Source organism: Antechinus flavipes, chromosome 1, assembly GCF_016432865.1.
Source record: "Antechinus flavipes isolate AdamAnt ecotype Samford, QLD, Australia chromosome 1, AdamAnt_v2, whole genome shotgun sequence".
Classification (NCBI taxonomy): Eukaryota; Metazoa; Chordata; class Mammalia; order Dasyuromorphia; family Dasyuridae; genus Antechinus; species Antechinus flavipes.
The window spans coordinates 301,490,127-301,515,148 of NC_067398.1; the positions used below are offsets into that span (position 1 = coordinate 301,490,127).

At 35.1% G+C, this 25,022-nt stretch overlaps 1 protein-coding gene across 2 annotated transcripts in view; it reads left to right on the top strand.

Moving 5' to 3' along the window:
* The window catches only part of GRIN2A (glutamate ionotropic receptor NMDA type subunit 2A), a 494,246-nt gene that overhangs the window by 274,579 nt on the left and 194,645 nt on the right, over positions 1-25,022 (top strand). For both annotated transcript variants that reach the window (XM_051963532.1, XM_051963522.1), the window contains exon 4: positions 10,622-11,214. In XM_051963532.1, coding sequence (XP_051819492.1) covers positions 10,622-11,214 — 593 coding nt within the window. The remainder of the gene's footprint in view (positions 1-10,621; positions 11,215-25,022) is intronic.

The following is a 25,022-nucleotide window of genomic DNA, read 5'->3' on the forward strand; positions in this document are numbered from 1 at the left end:
GGTACTATTTAGATTCCTTTTTATTATGTTTTTTTTTTATCAAGGCTTTCAGATAGATCAATAATTCTTAAATTATCTCTCCCTACTCTATTTTCCAGATCAGTTGTTTTTCAGATGCAATATTTCAAAATTTATTCTATTTTCCAGTCTTTTGACTTTGTTTTATTGCATCTTGATATCTATTGGAGTCAATAGTTTCCACTTGATCAATTATTATTTTTAAGGAGTTTTTTTTTTCAGTGATATCTGGCACTTTTAAAAAATTGGCCTGTTCTAATTTTTAAAGAATTATTTTCTTTAGTTAGATGCTGTGTCTTTTTAATCATTTGGTCAATTCTTATATTTAAGAGTTATTTTCTTAAGTATTTTGTATTTTTATTAAGTTGCATTGTTTTCATTTCTTTTTCCATTTTTTCCTTTGCTGCTCTTATTTGATTAAAAAAAAAAAACAACAACTATGTTTGTTCTTTAAAAAAAAACCCAATAACAACCCATTTTTTAAAAAATTTCTCTAGGAATTTTTGTTGGACTTGGGTCCAACTGGCACTTTTTCTTTGGGGCTTTGCTTGTAGCTATTTGCGAAAGATTATCTTTTACAAGTTTGTGTCTTGAGCTTTCATCTCAGTATAGTAGCTTTTTATGATCAGGATCTTTTTTATTGCTTGTTCATTTTCCTAGCCTTTTTTTTTTTTTTAACTTTAGACTTTATGTTAGAGTTGATATCTGTTCATTTCTAGTGGTGGAGAGATATTTGATTCTATTTTCTGAATTTTATGTCTGAGGGCTTCCATGTTTTTTATGCTTCCAAGGTAGCACAATTCAGGAGGAGTTTTGGCCATTGTCCCCTTTGTCTGCACCCTGGTCCTTACCCAAGCAGGGTCCCAGCTTCTTTGTGACTATGGCCATTCCTTTTTGCCAAAGAACTATGATCTGGTCCTGGGTAATTGGTCACAAATATACCAAATGGCACTAATTTTGTGCCTTAGGCTAGCACAGGGAGCCCTTGAAATTTCTTTCTAGTCTGATGCAGTCATTTTATTGTCTCTGTGGGCTGGCTACTTGGGGTACCACAATTGCTGCTGCTGCCAAGACCTAAGGCCTATAGCAGATAAAACTTCTGCTTAGTTGTACTCCCAGCCAGCCTGCACCCAGTGTCTACAGACCTCTCTTTCGGTCTTTCTAAGATATCCTGGAATTGAAAAAAAAAATTACTAGAATGTTTTGTTACTTTTTCCCTTTAGAAGTTGGTTTAACATGCTTTTTAAAAGTTGTTTAGAGGGGTGAGTTGGAATAGCACAGAAAAACTGCCTACTTCTTTCAACCATCTTGGCTCTGCCTTTTCAAAACCCATATCTTATTTAAAAAACTGACTAGTGTCTTGGAAAGGTTTTGACTTAACCATGTTCACATGGATCATGGCTATCAAAAGGAGAATGGCATGATGTGGGATGGGGATTGGAACTGACCAGATTCTTGTTGAAAGTATGTAGGTATAAGGATGCCAGCTGTCATACCAAGTGTCTGATTTTGTGTTTTATGTGGGATCGAGTTAGACAGGTCCCGAATCTGCTGAGGATTTTTCTATAGCAGGAAAATGCAGGTAATCATAATTATCAATCAACAAGCACTTTTATCATTCTGTTTTAAATTCTTCAAAAGTTCACATGGAAAAGCCTTAGTTTATTTATATCTATAAATACTATAGATGTCTCCCCCTTCTCAACAATGATAGCAATTATGATTTAAATATACATAATACAAATATACATACATACAATGTATAGAATGTTTATGTATATATACAAACATGTATATGTGTATATAAATACATACATTTTTACATAATATAATACACATGTATACTGTATATTCACATGAATATTACACATTCACATACATACTACACATTCAAACACACACACACACACACACACTTACACACACATACACCACTATATATTTACATTGTTGGCTGGGAGAAGGAGAGCATGAAAGCAGAGAAGGGCAAAATATTACAAATACAGAAAAGCAGTAGTGATAGCTCTAGCAGCAGTAAAAGAAATCAAATCTTCTTTGGCTCTAATATTCTATTTCCTAAAGCAGGACTAGTTTTCTGTAATACTGATTATTCCTTTCTATTGATCAGGAAGGGAGACAGGAGGAAAATTTGAGAAATGAGCCCAGAATTGTAAGAATCACATAATTCCATCATGTTCAAAGAGATTTGCTTTTGTCTTTTTAAAAAGTCATTTTTTATTGTGAAATAAATAATCATGAAACAAATGTTTTAATATTCCAACACCAAAAGACTTGTGTAAAAGAAGTATATATGTGTACATATATACATATATGTGTGTGTACATGCATTACTAATATGATATATAATAATATATGTTATATAATATTTTATATATGTAATTTATAATAATAACATATACAATAGCAAAATGGCTTGATTTGCTTTTGCACTTTTGAATTATTGCGATAATTTTTCCCTTGTTCATTCTTCCTGGTAAAATATTGTGAGATATTATAGTCTCTCATCTGGGGAAAAGTCCTGTAACCTATCTAAGTCTCAGTTTTCTCATCTATGAAATGGAGGAGAGTATGTAATGACATTTGTTCTACCTATTTCACAGGCTTGTAAAGTTCAAAGAAAGAAATGAGGTAAAAACTCAAAAGGATACTTTTATTTGATTAGAAAGCAGGACCTTTGAGACCATGAAATTTAACTTTGTTAAACTACTGGGGCTCAGTGAGCCTAACTAACTCAAACAACATCATACTCTTTAGCAACAATAGGCATTGTGAACACCAGTGTCAGAGAAAGGATGCAAACCCATGTTCTAGATTCACCCAAGTGTTCTGGCTTCAAAATCTACTCTTTTTTCACGGGCCTTTTACATAGCATCAATACCTCCCATAAGTTAATCAATTCAACATAGTCACCAGACTTTTATTGAGCATCTGCTATATGCAGTGCACTGTTCTATGTGCTGAGGGACATAAAAGGTGAATAAGACATACTTCTGCTTAAAAAGAGCTTACTACCACTCTACTAATAATAAATTATTTGATTCCTGAGGTCCATTCTACTTCAAGATCAATGATCCTGTGATTATCATTGTTATCCTAATGGTTGTGAAGATGGTGACAAGACATTCCCATGGGAGGAGTAGGGATTGAAGGGCCACTTTCTACTTTACAGGAGAGAATAGCCATATCTGTAAGGTTCCAGAACCCTCACATTTGGGGGTTAGAGCTGGCATTTCTGGATCATTTTCACATTTCTAAAGGGTTTTGCCTACATTGTCTCATTGTGAAGCAGGTAGGTATAGGAGAATTAGAGGACTTGGGTGGATGGATAGAGCCTTGGAAGATCCAAATTTGAATACTCTTCAGAAATTTGCTAGCTATGTGACCAAAGACAAGACATTCAACCTCTCTAGTTTCTACATCTGTAAAATGAGAAGATTTTATTTAATAGCTTCTGATGCTCTTTTATGATCCTTTTATGTTATGATCATAACTGGGGAAGACCATGTAAACAGGTAACTGCAATACAAGATAGGATGTGATGAAATTGTTTTAGTGGTAAAAATAACTATGGGAAACTATAGATAGAAAAAGGTAAAAAAAAATTAAAAATAGGTGAAAATAAGATAGTTGGGAAAATTAGAACTGGGATTTCCACTAATGGGAAAATAAGAACGGGGAAGTCCTTACCAGGACTTGTTTGTCCTTTTCTGGTCACCAAAGCCCATATTGAGACCCTAGGATCCCACGTCCTGCTGTTTCTGAGGCGGTCCTCTGGCTTCCAATTTAAAACAGCTTGTTCTCTCTTCAACAAGGCAGGAAGGACAGGGAGGGAAGTGCTTTGCTTCAGAATGAAGTGGGAGTCTGAAATCTGTTCAATCTCTCACTGCAGGCAAGAAAATTGCACACGTCACTGAGTGTGCCTGGTCCCACAGCTGGCCAAATGGTCAGCCTGCCTTATAGAGAAAGTTCAGGATGAATGATTTCAGGAAGAGATAAGTGCAGGAGACACTGATCCTACAATTGGGGTAAACAATAGAAGGAATAGTCTATGGCTGGAATGACTGAATAGCTCTATATATTAGAAGATGAACTCTTGGAGCAAAACCAGTCTTCAGCTATCTCACATCAACACATGAAAATATCCAAAAGATCTATCTAACACTTATTGTTCTACTGTGTCAACACTCTGCATTTATGCTTCGTGAATAGTTCTCCTCTTCTGGTCCTCCAATGATGATTCCCTTGGATGCTTTTATAACCATCATTCCTTTGAAGTTTCTCTTTGAGATATCAAAGTAAATAGAAACCAGTACACTGTGGTTGCAAGGAGGCTGAGCAAGTTAGGGACAATTTTTTCTCCTAGCTGAGAATTTTATCATATTTAAGAAAGTCAGTGAGTTTTGCATACTGTATAGCTGAGTCAGCAGTAATGGAATGAATGTATTGGCTTGGGGACTTAGTGATTATTATCAGGGGTTTGAAAAAAATCTATTGCAGAAACAGGGCAGAATCTTCCTTAATTTCTAATTGACATATGTGGCTGTGAGAACTGTGCATACAAATGTCTAGAATTTTTAGAAATATTTTTGAATGAACAGATGTGCAAATTGAATTTCCTGAGCCTGGGAGCAAAATGTAATAAAATAGCCCCTCTCAGTGTATAGGTGGAAACATGTAGAGATACTTTTCTGTCTAGCTAATACTTAAAAGTTCATGGCAAGCACATGTAATGTGATTTGAGACAGTTCCAAGCAGCACAGTTTATTAAATTTGCTCATCCTCTGACTTTATTATTAGTGTTTAATTACTTTCTATTGGAGGAAAACAGTGTATTCTCCAAAAATCTCCCTTTAAAGAGTAAAAGTACATGAAAAGAGTTATACTCAATTAAAAACTAACATTTATAATAGAAGCTCTTAACCTGGGCTTCAAACTTTTTAAAACTTTTTTTGTTGTCTGCATTTTCATGAAATTGGTTTCCTTTGTGATTTAATATATTCTATTTATACATTTTAATTCCTTCTGTCAATGGTTTTATATGTTGTTAGGGGAAATACATAAACACATACTTAATCATAATGCATATATACATACATACATAAAGTGGCGCTATAGTTGAATTTTGAAAGGAGTTAGGGATTTTAATAAGTAAGGGAAGAAGAGAGTAACTGTATGCAAAGAAAGGAGGATTACCTCTGAATGAATGTAATATTGTGTGTAGAGAACAAGTGGGATAAGCTAGAAATTGAAATCTAGAGTGCATGAAAGAGAGTAATATATCATCAGCATCAAAAGATGGACTGGAGTCAGGCTGTAAAGGGCCCTGATTGTCAAAAAAGACATTAAAATTTTCTATTATGTATTTCTGTTTTATTGTAGAGCAATAGGAAGCTGCCAAAACTTTTTGAGCAAAAAAGTAACATAGATCTATATTTTTTTTGGGGGGGGGGAAGGATGAACTAGAAAGGGAAAAACAAAATAAGCAGACCCATTAGGCAGTTGTTGAGATAAAAATTAATAAAGACTTGAAATAATCTATTGATTGTGTAAATGGAGGAGACATTAATGCAGGAGATGATATGGACTTGGAAACTGAATAAATATGAGGGGCAAGATGAAGGAGACTAAATAGTTAACTATCTATCTATCTCTATATTTAGATATATTTGTCTACATAGTTCTCTCTCTATATATATAGCTCTACCTATATTTATATAGATATATCTAGCTATATAGATCTATTTATCTAGATATTAGATCTATATAGATCTAGCTATATGTATAGATAGATCTCTATGTATTTATTTCTATTTGAATATATTATCTATATAGATATACTTATATCTATCACCAAATAGATCTACCTTTATTGATCAATCTATTTATCTATCTATAGCTCTTTAATCAGCTTAAGCTTGAGATAAATGCCACTGTTTCCCTGAGACAGGTTTGGGACTCAGAAAACACCTTGGGAAAAGAAACATCAGAAAGAAAGAAAAAAAGGAGAGAAGATAAAAAGTGCCAAAAACAGACTTCAAAGTTTTGCTTAGGGTCAATATTTTTGTTACCATAATTAAACAAACAAACAAATAAAAATTTCAATCCCAATAGAAAGTGCATAAATAGTCAAATTGTTAAACCAATATAGAAGAAGGTTCCTGCCCAACTTGAGCTCCTAGAATACAGTGTGCTTTAGTCTTTTTTCAGCTACACATAGAGGCTGATCTTCTGGATCTCTTGACTCATACTTTGGCCACTGGCTTCTTGAAATGAGCATATCCAGATTTAAATAACCTAGCACTTGTTAAGCGCCTTTTATATTATATGCCAGGTAATATGCAAAGAATGTATAGAAAGGTAAAAACCCAAACCAAAAAATAATCCCTCCTCTACAGGAGTTCATGGTTTAATAGAGGGAGACAACATGGAAAAGAATTTACAGATAAGTATATAGGAAATCCTGGGTGCTGTCTCAGTGGGAAGGCACTCAGGTTATATGACATTGGGAAAATTTCTTCAAAATGATGGAAATTTAATTGAGATTTGAATGAATTGAGGGAAGCTAAGTGGTGAACACAAAGAGGGGGAGAGTTCCAGGTATAGGATTAGCCAATGAAAATGTTGACTCAGAAAATAGAGTGTCATGTTTGAATGGCAACAAGACTAATGTCACTGGGTCACAGAGTATATGGAGAAGAGTGAGGTGTAAAAAGACTAGAAAAGTAGAAAAGGGCCATATTATGAAGGGCTTTAAAAGACATCTAGATGATTTTGTATTTGATCCTGGAGGGGATGGGAAGACACAGGGAGTTAATTGGATGGAGTGGGTGGTCAAAGCTGTACCTTAGGAAGATCAGTTTGATATCTGAGTGGAGTATAAATTGAAGCAGGGAGATAAAGGAGGCAGGAAGGTGAATATGTAGGTGTGAGGTGATTATTGTCTTCACTAGGGTAATGATAGTGTAAAAAAGAGAAGTTAGTATATGCAAGAGATGTTATCAAAGATGAAATTGAGACATTCCTTGACAGCTGATTAAAAATGGTGGGGAGAGAGGAGTGATGATGTCTAGATTGGGAGCTTGGGGAACTTGGAGGTTGGTTGTATCTTTGACAGTAATCAGGAAATTATATAAAAGGGAGCGCTTAGAGGGGAGAGGAAGAAATTAGTTCAGTTTTAGATATGTTAAGATTAAGATGTTTCTGTGACATCTAGTTTGAGATATATAATAAGCAGGTAGAGATGAGAGACTAGAAGTCAATAGATAAGATAGGCCTGGTTGAATGGATCTGTATAGAGATGATCATTGAAAGAAAGACTAGAGCTACCTATTGTAGAAGACCTCAAGACGTTTAGTCACAAAAGGAAGGAGAGATACAGGACAATATCTAATAAAGATGAATGGATGAATGGAAGCAACAGGGAAACATCCAGGTGAGAGAGAAAAATTGAAAATTAGTGATATCATAGAGATGATAGGGACAATTTTCTGGAGACGATGAGATGGAATGAGGACAATCATACACAATGAAAGGCCACTTCTTTATGTGAAATGAGTGAAGGATAAGAATTATAGAAGGCATCTACATGACTGATGAGAGATGAAAAGCAGGAGAGAAGAGAGGTCTCTAGAATGGGAGGATATACATTTTTTCTTTTGTCTAACAAAGGAGGTTTTTAATCAACTGAGAAAGTCATTTGAACTAAAGAGGAGATAGAACAGGAGGTGCTATCAATCTAGAAGAACCTTAGAGGTGTGAAGGAGGGAAAAGGAGGGAAGGTTTTTTACCTTGAAGAGAAATTGAGTTAGGAAGAGACTAAAGATAAAAAAAGTTGGTTTCCTAAGCCCACGTCACAGATGGCCTTGTTCCATCTGGATCCACCCATTCTTGCTTTGAGAAATGTCAGTTTTGTGGCTAATCTTTGTGCATTTCATTAAGAGTACCACCTCCATGGTGTATCTTTTCCTCTACTCCTTCCTCAGCTGCTAGTGCCTCCCCTCCTACAATTACTTATGCTTATTTTCTAGATGCCTTCTATTAATTTTTACATGTCAATAGAATGTAAGCTAATTAATGTTGAGCTATTTCTTTTTTTGTCTTTATAGCTCCAAAATTTACCAAAGAATCTGGCCCATTTTTAAAAATTTGGACAATACTTTAATAGCTTTGATATACAGAAAAGGAACTCTATGAATGCAGATCTGCCCCTGCTCTGCAACTTAAAAGCTTAGAGAATTCACCACTGGGCCAATGCAGTATGGGGCAGAGATATCCACATGAACAATACTCTCAAGATAGATAAAGATGCAATAAGGAAATAATATAAAATACATTAAAATATAGATAACATTACATTTAAAAATGTGTGGTGCCCCTGTTTCTATTTGAGTTTGCAGTCACTGGTGTAGAACATACAGAAATGATTTTAGAGTCATAGAAACCAGGAATTAGAACTCCCCTTTGACAGTTCTTAGCACCTGACACAGAGGGGATGCTTAATAAATATTTGTTGATTGATTAGAAATTCATGAGTCAAAGTTGAATTTGCAAGAGTTGGAATCTTCTTTGGGGACATATTCTTAGACACAAAACAGATGTTGAAACTCATTTGTATGTGTTCATGTGTATTGTCTGAGTTAGCTTCATGAACTTGCTGTATTCTAAATTCAGTATTTAAGACAATGATCCATGAATCATTTGGGAGTTTTATTTCTAGAATTTTTTTTTCCTTGGGGAGTTTTCTGTTAGAAAATTTGGGGGACCTAGAAAAAGAGCTCTTTTTTCTCTTAATTAGCCACTCTATGGAGTTCCTTCCTCTGCTTGTTGCAGACTCATGGTGTTTAGAGCTGATAGATACCTTAATGATCAATATATCCAACCATCTCAATTCAATGATTTCTTTCTAGGAGTCATTCCCTTTCTCTTCCTCTTTTTAGTGAGTGAGTTCATGGGGACGTCTTTAATTATCTTTCTTGAGATGGAATGGGGAGAAAGGAAAATAGGATGGCCCAACTATTCGTGAATCTGCCTAATAATATTATTTTGTAGTCACCAGAGTTTTTTTTTTTTTTAACCCCATTGGAAATTTATTTGGGCTAATGTTTATGTTAAAAATGTTTGAGTCTAGTCAGAGGTGTTGAACACATAGGGGCCAAATGCAACTTGTAAGCACTCCTAAGCATGGCTAAACATGATTCCTATTTGATTTTAATGTGTTGACATATCAATGAAAAAGAAATATATGAACATGTTCAATTTTATAAAAACATGTGGGCCTACAGGGATTCTTATGCATGGGTGAGTAGCCCTTATTTCTATTTAAGTTTGACCCCACTGTCTTACATTAAGAAAACCACAGGTCCAGGCAATAAATAAGGAAGACAGTGGTAATATATGGCAGGTGTGGCTTTTTAATCATTCAGATAAAGCCACTATACTAGAACAGCTACCAAGGAGCTCCCTAAAATGGCTCTCTGCAAAATAGAACTAAATGGGTCCCAGCCCATGGAGAAATTTTGTATACAGTGCTCCTCATTCAAATGCTCACAGTTTCCAGGCATGGTAAGTGAAGAATGAAGAGGAAAGTATGGTTGTATATTCAATGGAGTCCAGCAGGCCTCAGAAAAGAGAAAATCCAACCTTTTCCATATGACATTTAGCTCAGTCTCAAGCCAGGCCTTCCATTCAGTTAGCATCTGACTGAACATCATGTCAGTGAGTAAGCAGTATGGACTAAGTACAGGTTACATTCAGGGTTCCATGCTTGTGATTTCGAAGGAAATGTAAAAGCAGCAGAAGATTCTGTTTCTTGATTTCAAGAAACATTAGGTGTTTAAAAAAGATTCTCCATAAAACTTAAGAGTGTGCATTTAAGAAGCCTACTGATGATCCATTCCCAGCCCCACCTCTGAGTGGCCTTACATATCACCATATAAACATATCTTCATTTATTATTGCCTGTTTATTTTGTACCAATTATTTTCCTTTAAAATAGTAGTTATAAACCATTTATTCAGTATATCATAGATCTCTTTGGCAGTCTTATAAAACTGACGGATTTCTTCTCAGAATTGTTTTGAAGAGTATAAAATAAAATACATAAAATATGGGATTATAAAAGAAACCATTTAGGGTGAAATATATTCATTAAAACACTGATCAAGATCAGCCTGCTGCTTATCAACAGAAATTGCATTCAGGGCATTACACTAACCATTGTCAATAGAACACATTCTCATTCCCAATTAACAGTTGAGAAATCTGAGGCAAAGAGTGATTGGGTGACTATTTGCCCAAGGTTACACAACTAGTGTCTCAAGTGGGATTTGAATCAAAGTTCTTATGACTTCAAGTGTACACACACACACACACACACACACACACACATCTCAGTATTTCTCTGAATTTTTCATATCTGTCATTCTGGAAGAACAAAACATAAATAGTTAGATTCATACACCACAATTTGACTGAGTCATTTCTCAATTAATGGGCAGCTGTTTTATTTTCAATTGTTGGTTTCTTTATTTGGTAAGGCTTCTATTTTTCCTTGTAACATCTTCTTTTTTTCCCCCTATCATAGGATCCGATGTCTACCTTCTTCCAGTTTGGAGCTTCCATCCAGCAGCAAGCCACTATTATGATGAAAATTATGCAGGATTATGACTGGCATGTCTTCTCGGTGGTGACTACCACCTTTCCTGGCTACCGGGACTTCATAAGTTTCATCAAGACCACAGTAGACAACAGCTTCGTCGGCTGGGACATGCAGAATGTGATAACCCTGGATACATCCTTTGGGGACGCCAAGACACAAATTCAACTAAAGAAAATCCATTCCTCTGTCATCCTGCTTTACTGCTCCAAGGACGAAGCCGTTCTGATTCTCAGTGAGGCTCGCTCTCTGGGCCTGACGGGCTATGATTTCTTTTGGATTGTTCCAAATTTGGTTTCTGGCAACACAGAACTCATCCCCAAAGAATTTCCTTCAGGCCTCATTTCAGTCTCATATGATGACTGGGACTACAGTTTAGAGGAAAGAGTAAGAGATGGTCTGGGGATTATCACCACTGCTGCCTCCTCCATGTTGGAAAAGTATTCATTCATTCCAGAAGCCAAGACCAGCTGCTATGGACAAATAGAGAAACCTGAGGTTCCTCTGCATACCCTACACAAGTAAGAGGATGGTTCTTTATTTTCACATGTGGATTGATGGGGTATAGTTTGGAATATTAATTTTTCTCCTTAGGTTAATTCTAAGTGGTAGATTGCCTTTTAGCATACCCTTTCTTTTGGGGGAGAGCATCTGTAGATAGAGAAGTGGTTTAGATAACAGTTTTAGTCTACGTTAGCAATTTCCAATGAGCAAATTATCTTAATCGTTGCAAAGAGCTAACATATATGTAGCTTTTATTTTTAGAAATATGTTCAAGAAACTTGCCCAGGATCCTGCTGCTAGTATGTATGTGTCTAGAGCAGAATTTGAACACAAATTTTTAATTATTATTATTATTATAGCTTTTTATTTACAAGATATATGCTTGGGTAATTTTTCAGCATTGACAATTGCAAAACTTTTTGTTCCAACTTTTCCCTTCCTTTCCCCCATCCCCTCCCCAGATAGCAGGTTGACCAATACATGTTAAATATGTTAAAGTATAAATTAAATACAATATATGTATACATGTCCAAACAATTATTTTGCTGCACAAAAAAAATTGGACTTTGAAATAGTGTACAATTAGCCTGTGAAGGAAATAAAAAATGCAGGCGGACAAAAATAGAGGGATTGAGAATTCTATGTAGTGGTTCTTAGTCATCTCCCAGAGTTCTTTCCCTGGGTTTAGCTGGTTCAGTTCATTCCTGCTCCATTGGAACTGATTTGGTTCATCTCATTATTGAAGATGGCCATGTCCATAAAAATTGATCATCATATAGTATTGTTGTTGAAGTATATAAGGATCTCCTGGTCCTGCTCATTTCACGCAGCATCAGTTCATGTAAGTCTCTCCAAGCCTTTCTGAAATCATCCTGCTGGTCATTTCTTACCTAACAATAATATTCCATAATATTCATATATCACAATTTATTCAGCCATTCTCCAATTGATGGGCATCCACTCAGTTTCCAGTTTCTGGCCACTTCAAAGAGGGCTGCCACAAACATTTGTGCACATACAGGCTCCTTTCCCTTCTTTAAAATCTCTTTGGGATACATACAGGCCCAGTAGTAGCACTGCTGGATCAAAGAGTATGCACAGTTTGAAAACTTTTTGAGCATAGTTGAACACAGACATTGAATATGTTGTTTCTGACCAAACCATTAATAATAATTACTCATATTTATATAACCCTTTACCAGGGCAATACATTTTGTATAAATGATCTCATTTGATAATCATTGACATTTGTAAATCACTGTAAAGATTATACAACATTTTATGTAATTCCACTATTTGAGCCTCACAGCAACCCTCTGAGAAAGGTGCTATAGCTGCTATCATTATAGTTATCGTTTTATAGCCATGCAAATTATCTCAGGAAAGTTAAGTGACTGCCTCTGGTTTCAGAGGTAGAATCTGAACTCAGGTCTTTCTAATTTCAGATATGATGCTTATTTGCTATGTTACATTGCCTTATCCTAAATCTGTGATCTAATGCCAAAATTGTTAGATCCATTTTATAAATAAGAAAACTGAGTCAAAAAGAGATTAAATGGCTTACTTCAGATAACCCAACTAATAAATAATGGAACTTCAACTTGAACTCAGATCATAAAATCATAGATTAAGGAACCTTAGAATTCATCTATTCCAACCTCCTAATTTTACAGTTAAAGAAACCAAGTCTTGCAAAAGTTAAATGAATTGCTTAAGCTCGCAGAGTCATGTCATTATTGATATTTGAGCCTAGATCTTCTGACATAATCTAGAATTGTTTCTCTTTTTACTACAACACACAGTTCTGATTCAAAATATACAACAGGACCTGGTTAGGATTTATCTCAGTTATCTGCCTTCATGTGGCTATATCTGTTCAGAAATTTAAATTGATATTTGTGATTGGACTGAAGTTGGGGTCGGAAACACCACGATTAAAATACTGCTTCAGATGTTAGTTATATGACTCATTTACCCTCTGTGTGTCTCAGTTCCATCATCTCTAAAAGAGGGAGTTGTAGTCAATGGCCTGTATGATCCTTTCTACCTCTTAATTTATTATGCTATGATCTTATGAATTTCAGCCAACAAGAAATGTTTAAAAAGAGATGCTAAAACTGAATCTCTTAAATGAGAAAATTCTGGGATTCTCCTGGTTCTTTTTCTCCACAGATATTGTGTACAAGAGAGAACAATAATCATTATCAATTGGAGAGCACAGATGTTGTCATAAGTTTATCCTCAAACTTCTGTTGAACTTTAAAACCTGTGATAGTTTAGTGTTAATATATAACATCACCTAATAATCTTGCTTAATATTAGATTGGGGATTGGGGGTGATATATTCTCTTGTTCTTGAAATCACAGGCTGAAAATGAAGTCATACATTTTAAGAATTGCATTGCTTTCCCCCACTTCCTTTTCGTGGTGACCTTCTTAAATTTCCATTTTCTATATTCTGAATCATTTCCAAATTCTCAGGAAGTATGATCAGATGAATTAAAGCCTGACACAGACACCCGTGTAGAAGCACTGTCTCTACATCCAACTAGACCCAAAGAGAAGTTGGACTAATGAGTTCTCTCTGCTGATAATGAAACTTGCCCTACAGCTGGAATATTTGGGAATTTGCAATTTTGATAGAAACATTAGTCAATTTGCAGGCAATGGAAATATAATTTTTATGAGGGGAAAAGAAGCAGTGAGTGATGAATGGCTCACTATTCAGATTTCTTCACAATTATCACCCTTGGCTCCTTCTCTAAAAAATACCTGCTGCTATGAAATCTGGCTATATTATTTCCAGAGGTTCTGCTTTTGAATGCAGTAATTTTATAAGTGGCATTTCAGTCTCATAGAAGCAATATATCAAGTGTTGTAAATCATCTCTCTGCACCAGTATCAAGTCTACTGAGTTAGCATTTATTGAAATATCACTCATTCTGGGAATAACTGGTATTCACCCAGGAGATATAGTTGGGTATCAGCCAAGTGGCCCAAGCTCTCTTGGGCTACTCACAGGTGTTATATTGTATCTAGGCATGAAGACAGTTCTTTATTCTATCCAGTGAAGATTGAAATCCAGGCTTCCTCCCTGTTGACCTCAAACTCAATAAAGTCTAAGGAAAGCCACTAAAAGAACAAGGATCTGGGGTCCAGATTGAAGGATGCTGATGATAAGCTAACTTATTTAGTTCTCCTTAGTTTGGAGAATCAGAGAGATTATGATCAAAGTTGATGAGAAAGCACAGAAAAGTAAATAAAGAATTATCTAACTGGATTTCATTATGTTAGGAGTACTATGCTCCTAACCTAAGGAGGGTATGCTTCAAAGTCTAAAAGAGGTACTTTTAAGAAATATAAAAGATCTCGGTCTTTACATCTCAAGAGATAATCTTTTAGGACTCACTAGCGATATGCTAATTAGTGCTTGCATTTATATGATCATCTTAAGCTTTTCAAAGTTCTTACAGTATTTTAATTGTTCCTCACAGAAACTCCATGAGGTGGTTGGCTTTAGTATCTGCATTTTACAGATGTGGAAACTGAGGTTTTGAGGGTTTAAGTGACTAATTCAGGATCTCAGAGCTACTAAACATTTGAGATAAGCTTTGAATGCAAGACAACCTTATCCCAATCTAATTCTCTATTATATCATGTTACTTCTCATACCAAATAGCAAAGTAGTTCTGTGGTAGACTTTGAAAGGAAGCTGGATATGTTTTAGGGAAATGACTGACTTGTGGAAATAACATTGGGGGAAGGGGAAGTTATGTTTTTCTACAAAAAGTTCATTAGTGTCTTTGTTTGAAGTAGGGTATTGGGGGCAATATTATGTCTTGTATTCTCATGAAATTTGTATGCAGTTAACAATGATCTGTCTGCTCAGGATTGAAAATGCAACCTAAAATTTGGCTGGAAAGACCTGGAAATGAAATCACTATGGTCCTGTTCATATTCCTGGAGTTTTCACCATAGTAAAGGGAGCAGGGGAAGGACTACAGATAAGGAGGATATTAGAAGGGGAAAGAGGTTAAGTTCTTTATGTTGAATATTCTGGGTTTTACAAAAAGCACTTTGAAAAAAGCAGTCAGCAATTTTTGAAGTTCAAAAATAACTCAGCCATATTATGCAACACACTCCTTGCTACTGCAGTTATTAAACATCTGTTCTCCCGCCAAAGCACAGAACATATCCATGGGTAGCTTCCATTAATGTGAATAGAAGCTCTTACCTGCCATAACAGTATTGCATCTGATGGAGCCCATTCAGCTTGCCCGGAAAACTTGTCCATTTCATGAGTTGATAGGCTTTTGGTGCAGGTCCAAATGAAGAGGAAAATTGCACAGATTCAGGACTACAAATAAAACCATTGTCCATGTATAGAACTATCTCCACCATTTGTATCTAATATGGTTCAAGATAGCCAGGTGTTAGCCATTATGTTGATCCCCACACAGAACCCCTCCCCCCACACACTATATACATATTAAATAAGAAAATTTATCTCTCTCCCTCTCCCTCCCTCTTTCCCTCTCCCCCTTTCCCTCCCGGTCTCTCTCTCCTTCTCTCTCTGTCTCTCTCAGTCTCTATTTCTCTCTCTCTCTCCATTTTATTCTCTCTCTCTGTCTTTGTATGTCTGTCTGTCTCTCCCTCTCTCTCCCCTTCATTCTCTCTCTCTCTCTGTCTTTGTCTGTCTGGCTGTCTATCTGTCTCTCCTCCTCTCTCCCTCCCCATCCTCTCCCCCCACAATTTGGAGAATTAGTGATAATGGAATAACTAGAAATGGGACCCCCCTGCCAACTTAGTCTGTGTAGAGAGCTTTGATTATGATGTAATGGAGGGAGTAGAGGGAGTGAAATCTGGGATATATCTATATATAATGAAAAAGCCAAAGCAGGTTTTGTAGGTTTTTCCTAATATTCTTCACTTTTGTACATATAGATTTACCATGTCCATCATGAATATTCTGTTCCAGGTAGCTTGTTAATTATCATCTATATGTCATTCATATTATCATAATTAAATGATGATGATGGTGATGATAACCCTACTTTCAAGGATCTATGATTTTGTTAATGTTAAAGTTCCTCCAGCAATAGGGGCAGCTAGGTAGAACAGTGGATAAAGTCCTGAGCTTAGAGTCAAAAAGTTCTGAGTTCAAAATCAGGATAATATATTTGTATTACAAGGACACTACTTATACATTGACTAGCTGTGTGATCTCAGGAAAGATATTTTTCTGTTTGCCTTAGTTTCCTCAACTGAAAAATAACAGCTATCCTCCCAAGTTATTATGAAGCTCAAATGAGGCATTTGTTAAGTTCTTAGCATGGTCCCTGACATATAGTAGCTATATAAATGCTATTTCCTTCTTTCTTCCCTCCTTCTCTTTCTCCCTCCTTCCCTTTTAACTTTTTCTTCCTTCTTCCCTCCCTCCCTCTCTTCCTTCCTTCCCTCCTTTCTTTTTTTTTTTTTTTTTGTGCTTTGTTTCTAACTAAAACTTGCTAGTCTTAGAGAATGGCATAAATAGAAGAAATGACTTTGCTTTCCTATGATCAACACGTAGTAATTATCAGAGATGAAATTTGAACCCAGTTTCATCTTGACTTCAAGTACAGCACTCTCCATAACATCAATGCACAGACACACACACACACACACACACACACACACACACAAATACTTTTTTTTTCTGTTTGTATGTGTGATTTCTTTGGATAACCAGCATGCTAATATACAAATTCCTTAATCTCAATGGAGATTAGGTCTTCTCCTCTGATTTGGGGCTTTGAAAAGCTAAAGGATTATCCCAGGATCATACAGATAACATATTATAGGCATAGGTCTTCCTGACTCTGGGGTCAGATTTTACTCCACTCATTGAATTGATAAATAAGGTTGTTTTTTATTTGTTTAAATATCTTGCTATTGTATTTGATCATACTTGCTTGGAATATTTAATTCTTTTTTTTTTTTTTTTGTATCTTTTGTACATACTTTTAACCTTCTCTTTTATAACAGAAGAAAGGTTTGTACTGAGTCTGTTTCCTTTTCTATAAAACTGGGATTATGTGCTTGCACTAAAGAGCTTTGTGAAGAAAGGCCTATGTAAACTTAAAAGCATTATACAGTATGTCCCAAAAGTCTTAGTGAAACTTTAAACAATTGGAGCTTAATTTATTTTCACAGAACATACTATATAAATCTGAATAGTTATTATTACTTGTTATTCATGCTTGGTGGGAATATTTTTTTCTCTAAATTTGGATTTAAATGTGACTTGTTTTGTCAAGGATGAAGTTGTTAGATAGTGGTAGTTATAGAAAAATAATTGTGGGACTCTTCCCAGATCAACATTCCCTTCATTGGTAAATAATTCTCTAGAGAGTTCCTCTAAATTTCAATCTTCGAGAATTAAAAAAAAATAATTAGAAGAAACATTTTTCGGCTCAGAAGAAATGCTTAATATATCCTCATTGAATAGAGAGCTATATACAAAACGGGGAAGAGAGGAATAGAGCTCCTCTTAAAATGTCCTCCTTATGCTTGGGGAAATTGTGAGTCTCCCATTGGAAGAAAGTTAGTTGTTCTTTAGTGATCATAAAAAGACTTTTTTTTTCTTATTTAAATAAATTAAGAAATTTTATTTCTTATTTAAATTTATTAAATTTTCTTATTTAATTAAAATTAAAATTTAAAAATTTCTTTATTTTCTTATTTGGTAGTTTTTGGATTTACAACACCTTAATTTACATATATTTCCATACTCCCTCCCCTATTTAGGGAGTCAACCCACTAATAAAGAATAAAAAAGTAAAGAGAAAGGGAGAAAGTAGTTGAGCATAATTAACTAACAAATCAACCAAATCTAATATCAAAAACAGTATTCTACATTCATAATCCCTCACATTTTTTTTTCTTTCTTAAAGCTTTTTATTTTTCAAAACATATGCATGGATAATTCTTCAACATTAATTCTTGCAAAACCTTGGAATTTTCCCCTCCCTTCTCCTCCCCTCCCATAGATGGTAAGTAGTCCAATATATGTTAAACATGGTAGAAATATATGTTAAATCCAATATATGCAGACATATTTATACAATTTTCTTGCTGCACAAGAAAAATCAAATCAAACCAGAAAAAAAGAGAAAAAATAAAATGCAAGCAAACAACAACAAAAAGAGTGAAAATGCTATGTTGTGAATCACACTCAGTTCTCACAATCCTCTCTTTGGGTATAGATGGCTCTCTTCATCAAGATCATTGAAACTGGTCTAAATCATCTCATTGTTGAAGAGAGCCACATCCATCAGAAATGATCATCAGCCTTATACAATGATCTCCTGGTTCTGCTCATTCACTTAGCATCAGTTCATGTAAGTCTCTCCAGGCCACTCTGTATTCATCTTGCTGGTCATTTCTTACAAAACAATAATATTCCATAACATTCATATACCATAACTTATTTACAGACACAGACAAACAGACGCACATGCACACACACACACACACACACACACACACACACAGAGCTTTCCTAGTTTTGTTTACTTCTCTTATAATCAGTTTATAGACCTAACTGGTACTTAAGTAACTCCTTGTTTTAAATCAAATTTCTGTCATTGGATAATTATTTGGTATAGTGGGAAGAATGTTAGATTTATAATCAAAATGCTAAGGTTTGAATGACACTGCTATTACTAACTATCTGTGTAATCTTGGGCAAGTCATACAATTTCTTTGAGTCTCAGTTTCCTCATTTGTAAAAGGAGTTTGTTGGACTAGAGGACCTCATAAGATCATTTAAATCATTTGAAGGTCATAAGCTTAAGCTAAAATCTTCTTCAGGCATGAACAGAAGTATATGAAGAAAATTATCAGGCAAAAGACATTTTGAAAATCATGTTAATGCCATCTTGAAACTGTTTCAGTCTCTGTTTTCAACACAAGGTCACAGAAAAAAATAGCTGATTTGCTTGCTTTTTGGAAGGCTGACTTAAATTTGGTTGATTTGTTCTTATTTGATGACTGTTATCACTGTTGATTTTTTATTTGAAGGATATCAGTTTAAAAAAAAAAAAACTTATTTGGTTCAGTTCTCTGAGTTTGCTGGAACCAGTAAAAATTCCCTTGGGTAAATGTGATAACACTTTGCAAATATTTATCTGTAGAATCTCAATTTGCTTGACAAACATGACTGATAATAGCATCAGGACCCCGAGAGGATGTCAGGCATCTAGGACACTGGAGGAGTTAGGACTGTGTCTCACATTAGATCTGGTACAACCTGGTCCCCAGGTTTGTGACTGAAGAGCAGAACTGAGCTGCAGGACCAACTGGCAATCAGCCTGGTCAGAAACCCTTTGGGTACATGTGCTTCCAGGGCAGCCTGAGGTGGTAAAGAGAGAGGGAGTAAATACTGCAACATGTATTTGAACAAATACCTTTCTAAGCATTGCTTTAATGTCCCAGACCTGTAAAAGGCTAGTCATCATCATTTTGGGTTGAGCTTTGAATTGAAGATAACTTTATTTCAGGTTCAGTTCCATTTATTTCCATTCTCTTGGAACAGAGCACTTCCTATTTTGGCTGTTGATCAAAAAGACCATATGCCAACTGAGCAATGCAAGTCAATCACTCTCAAATATTGAATGAATAGTTCAATACATTATAATATCCCAATACTAAGAAATTTTAAGGACTCAAAGATGACTTGACTTGAACTCTAGGTAAAAGGCCAGTTAGAGTATTTTGGAATCATTTCCTAGGCACACTTACTAACCAGCTGTGATCAGACAGAAATTGAGGTGTCTAATTTTTTTAAACGGTGTTTATTTTTGAAGAAGTCTTTGATATACTTTCCACTAAGGATGAAAACATGAAAACCTTCATTTCTGATAGTTTATTCTTAAGGGATAAGGAGATCTCAGGAAAAAAAAAAAACAAACTTGATCTTCTGGGCAGAATTTTGGCCTGAGTGAAGTGCAAACATCACCAAGTCAATTCTGTGGAATCAACAAACAATAAGCCCTGAGGGCATCTGAGGTTGGGAAGCAGTTTTAGCTTCAGAAACGTTCATCTCACAGATTGTATGTTTGGGGAGTTTGATGGTGAAATGGGAGAAGATTGAGGAACTTTCCACAGTGAAGGGGCACAAGCACAGCTGTGTTGTTCAGATATGTCTTTGGGCTGAGCTGCTACAGACAGGGAGAAGGAGCTACCACAAAACTAGTGAGTACGGTAGCAGAGGTGTGGGATCCTACTGACTATGGACACCAGCAGGAGAGCAGAGTTCTTGGTTTCACTTGCAGGGGAGAGGAGAACTGTAATTTTAATTTGCAGAGGGATTGCAAAGAGTAACATTACAGTTGATCCCTGACTCTAGCCATGGCTTAGAAGTGGAAAGGAGAATTCAAGGCTGAACCCCCGAACAGATCTCAGAAAATAATAGTAAAAAGAACCTGAGGCTCCTGGCATTAGTCCCCATACCTCAGGAGTAGAATTTGACCACACTAATATCTACTAAAATAAATAAATAAACAGACAGACAGACAAACAGATAGATAGATAAATGAATGAATGAATAAAAATTAAAAATAAAGGAGCAACTCAAACATGGATAGCTACTATGGGAATAAAAATCCAAGTTTATTTTCAGAGGAAGTTAATGCAGAAAAAAAAAAAAAGCCATTCCCTTTCCAATGAGAAATGTCAAATGCTTCCAAACCCCAAAAGATGTCTTGGAAGAACTTATAAAGGACTTTAAAAATCAAAAGAGAGATTAAGGAAAAATTAGGGTGGAAAAGTAATCAAATGAAATCCAATGAAACTAAGAAAATTATGAAAATAAAGTCAACCAATTTAAAATAGGAAAAAGGGAAACTAATGACATTCTAAGACATGAATGAAACTAATGACCTTTTAAGAACAATGAACATTCTATGATATGATTCTAAGAAATAATAAAATAAAATCAAAAGAATAAAAAAAGAAGAGTGTGAACATTTCATCAGAAAAACAACTGATCTAGGAAACAGATTGAGGAGAAATAATATAAAGAATAGTTAGACCATCTGAAAATTATAATTAAAAAGTTGATACAATATTATAAGAAGTTATCAAGGCAAATTGCCCTGAAGTTCTAGAACAAGTAGGCAAAGCAAAAATAGAAAAAAAATCTACTGATCACCCTCTGAAAGAGATCCTGTTAAGGAATATGATAGCTAAATTTCAAAGATCCCTGTTTAAAGAGAAAATATTGGAAGCAACAAGAAAATAAACAAATTAATTATTGTGGAGCTACAGTAAGGTTTACACAAAACTTAGAAAGTATTACATTGAAGGACCATACGTCTTAGAATACTATAATTCATAGAGCAAGAAAACTGGGGTTATGACCAAAGGTACCTTACCTAGAAAAGTTAGGTATAATTCTGAATGGAAAAAAAATGAATATTTAGTGAACAGAAAGACTTTTTTAGGGTTTTGTCACAAAACAGCAAAACTTAACGGGAAAATTTGACATATAATATTCAGGGGGAAATAAATATTGAGGAACTCAATAAGGTCAAATCATTTATTTTTATATATGAAAATATTATCAGTTCTTTTATGATTATTGTGTTTATATGAATAGTTTGAAATAAAGACTTGATCTGAGTTGAATACGATGAAATGATCCTAAAAAAATTATGTAGGGAGAGATAAAAAGGAAAAAAATAGTTAATATATCCAGAAGGGTATTAAAAAGTCTTCTAAAATCAGAAAGAAATAAGAGGGCAAGAAATAGGGTGAGAGAAGCTAAAAAGGGAAGAATTTGCGGAGTGATGGATAGGTTAAGGAATAGGAAGACAGTCTATTTTACATAAAGAAAGTAGAGTAGTGAAGAGGGATAGGAATAAGGTAAGAAAGAGAAAGGAAAGAGGAAGGAGGAAAATATACAACAAGTAATTATAGCTTGTAATATGAGTGGGGTATATTTACCGATAAAATAGAAACAGAAAATAGACTAAAAAAAACTTGAACTTAACAATATGTTGCTTTCAGGAAAATGTTATAAAAATGAGAGATATACACAAACATGAAATGAAGATCAGGAGTAGAATTTATTTTATAAAAAAAGCAGTAGTAATCATGATCTCAGCCAAAGTTAAAGATAAAACAGAGTTAATCCAAAGAGAAAAACAGGGAAACTACAATATGTCTCAACCATCTTAATCAATATTGTTTTAGATTATTTAAAATAACTAGGAAATTATGAGTTGATGAATTAAAAGAATATGGAGATTTGGACTTAAGAAGAAAGATGCTATCTACCTTCAAGAAAATAGAAGACAACCGAAAATAAGCATAGTACAATCTTACATATATATGAAAATTTATATATTTTTATGAGTATATACACACACATATATACACCCACACACATATTTATTTCTATTAAGGATGGAGACATACATGTATAAACGCATGTGTGTACATATGTACATATGCATTCATATGTGTGTATACATATGCCCTTAATTGTAGCCTTCATGGGTAGGAGAGAAAAGAGGAAAAATAAAGTAAAAAGTGCACATTGGAGAACAGAAGAAAATTTACAAGGAAGCAAAGATAAACAACTGAACACAATAAATAGTATTTATGATAAAGGCTTTCTTGAAATAGAAATTTATTGTTTTATATTTTGAATCTTCTCTTATGTTCTGCTGTGCACATGGCAATGTTTCAGGGCTTGAATCAAGCCTTAAAGAATGTGTAAAGTAGTATAATTGAACAAGGCACTCGAGGAAATTCCTTAATTTCAACCCAATTCTGGGAAACATTGCTGTTCATGTCAAAAAAACAAAGTAAACCAAATCCAAATATCAACAATGAGACAAAGAAACCATTTGAACTAAAAAACAACTAACTGCAGAGTGAGCATAAAGCACAATTATTTTTCAGGAAGCTCTTGGAAGATTAAGGAGGTTAGGTGCCCAAGCATTCCTTCATTTCCAAGATACCCTTTGGCTGCTTCTCTTGAAGTTTTGATTTCTGGCATGGGCTATAATATATAATGCAGATGCCCTCAAGTGGTTATCTCTTCATCTTAGAGCTGAAGGATGATCTTCCTTTTTAGTTTAGAACTGTAGATGATCAGAATTGCCTTCTTTTACCTGCCTCTGTCTTTTCCTCATACTCATCTCTCCTCCTTTTTCCATACCTAGTAAATGGATATTGACTATTTTTGTTGTTTAATTATTTCATCTGTGTCCAATTTTCATCATCCTATTTTTTTGCTCATCTCCAACTTATTTTACAGTTGAGGAAATGGAAGCAAATACGGTTATTTGAACTCAGGAAGATTAGTCTTTCAATCCCCTGTACCATCAAACTGCTCCATTAAGAGAGGTAGTTTGCTGGCAAACTGTTTATTAGTTATCTGTATTTGTGGAAAAATCAGCATTCAGGACCAGAAAATCTCCAAATGCCTCTCTGTCTAGCACGTATTCTGAAGATGTTAGACTGGCAAGTATACCTTGACTACACAAGGTGAATTTAACATATGAGCTAGAACCAGAATACATTTTATACTGGCACTGAAATCTGATGCATAACCCCAAGGATCTGTTGATAGTCTACATTCAGCTGCCCTGTCATCAACCACCAGTTTGTTAAATGATGGAATTCATTTGGTTAAGTTCCAATAAAATAAAGGAAGTAAACAAATACTATTCAGTTTACTGCATGATAGAGTAGGTTTTTCACTTGACTATCAAAGCCAGAACAAAGAATTCTTTGTGTTTCTCAAGTAATTAAGCTAAATTAAACAAACATGCAAGTATTAAGCACCTGCCCAGTGTCAGACACAGAGAATATAAAGTAAAACACATAAACAAACAAAAATCCCCAGCTTCTGCCCTGAGAAGTTGGGGACAACATATAAAAAAGATAAAGATAAAATAGATACAATCTCTTCCCTCCCTTTCTCTCCCTCCTTTCTTTCTTCCCTCTCTCCTTCTCTTTCTCCCTCCTTCTTTCCCTCCCTCTCCTTCCCTCCTTCCCTCCCTTTCTTTCTCTCCCTCCTTCCCTCCTTTTCTCTCTCTCTCTCTCTCTCTCTCTCTTCTCTCTCTCTCTCTCTCTCTCTCTCTCTCTCTCTCTCTCTCTCTCTCTCTCTCTCTCTCTCTCTCTCCTCTCTCTCTCTCTCTTTTCTCTTTCTCTTTTTCTCTCTCCTTCTTTCTCCCCCCCTCTCCTTCCCCTCTCCTTCCCCCTCTTCTCCCCCATTTAGGCGGAATAACTAAGGAAATAAGAAAACTCTGTGAATCCATTATTTCCTACAAAATTCTGGCCAAATTATACCTTTTGAATGAACACCTTTCCTAATACCTCTTATCTTACACTATTTCCTCTTCAAAATATATTTTGTTCTTTTTTTATGTTTATATATATGTCTTATCATAAAATGTAAACTTTTTGAGAGCATTTACTTTTTCATTTGAATCTTTGCATCTTTGCCACACAGGGGTCCTCAAACTATGGCCCATGGGCCAGATGCGGCAGCTGAGGATGATTTTCCCCTTCACAAGGGGCTATGAAGTTTCTTTATTTAAAGGCCCACACAACAAAGTTTTTGTTTTTACTATAGTCCGGCCCTCCAACAGTCTGAGGGACAGTGAACTGGCCCCCTATTTTAAAAGTTTGAGGACCTCTGTAATAAACTATGTTAACATAGTAAGTATTTAAAACTCTATCATGCAGTATTGATCAATTAGAAAACATCTCTTGTAGAAGAAGACAATGCAGGTGAATCTTGAAGGGAGTTAGGGGTCCTTAGAGGTAG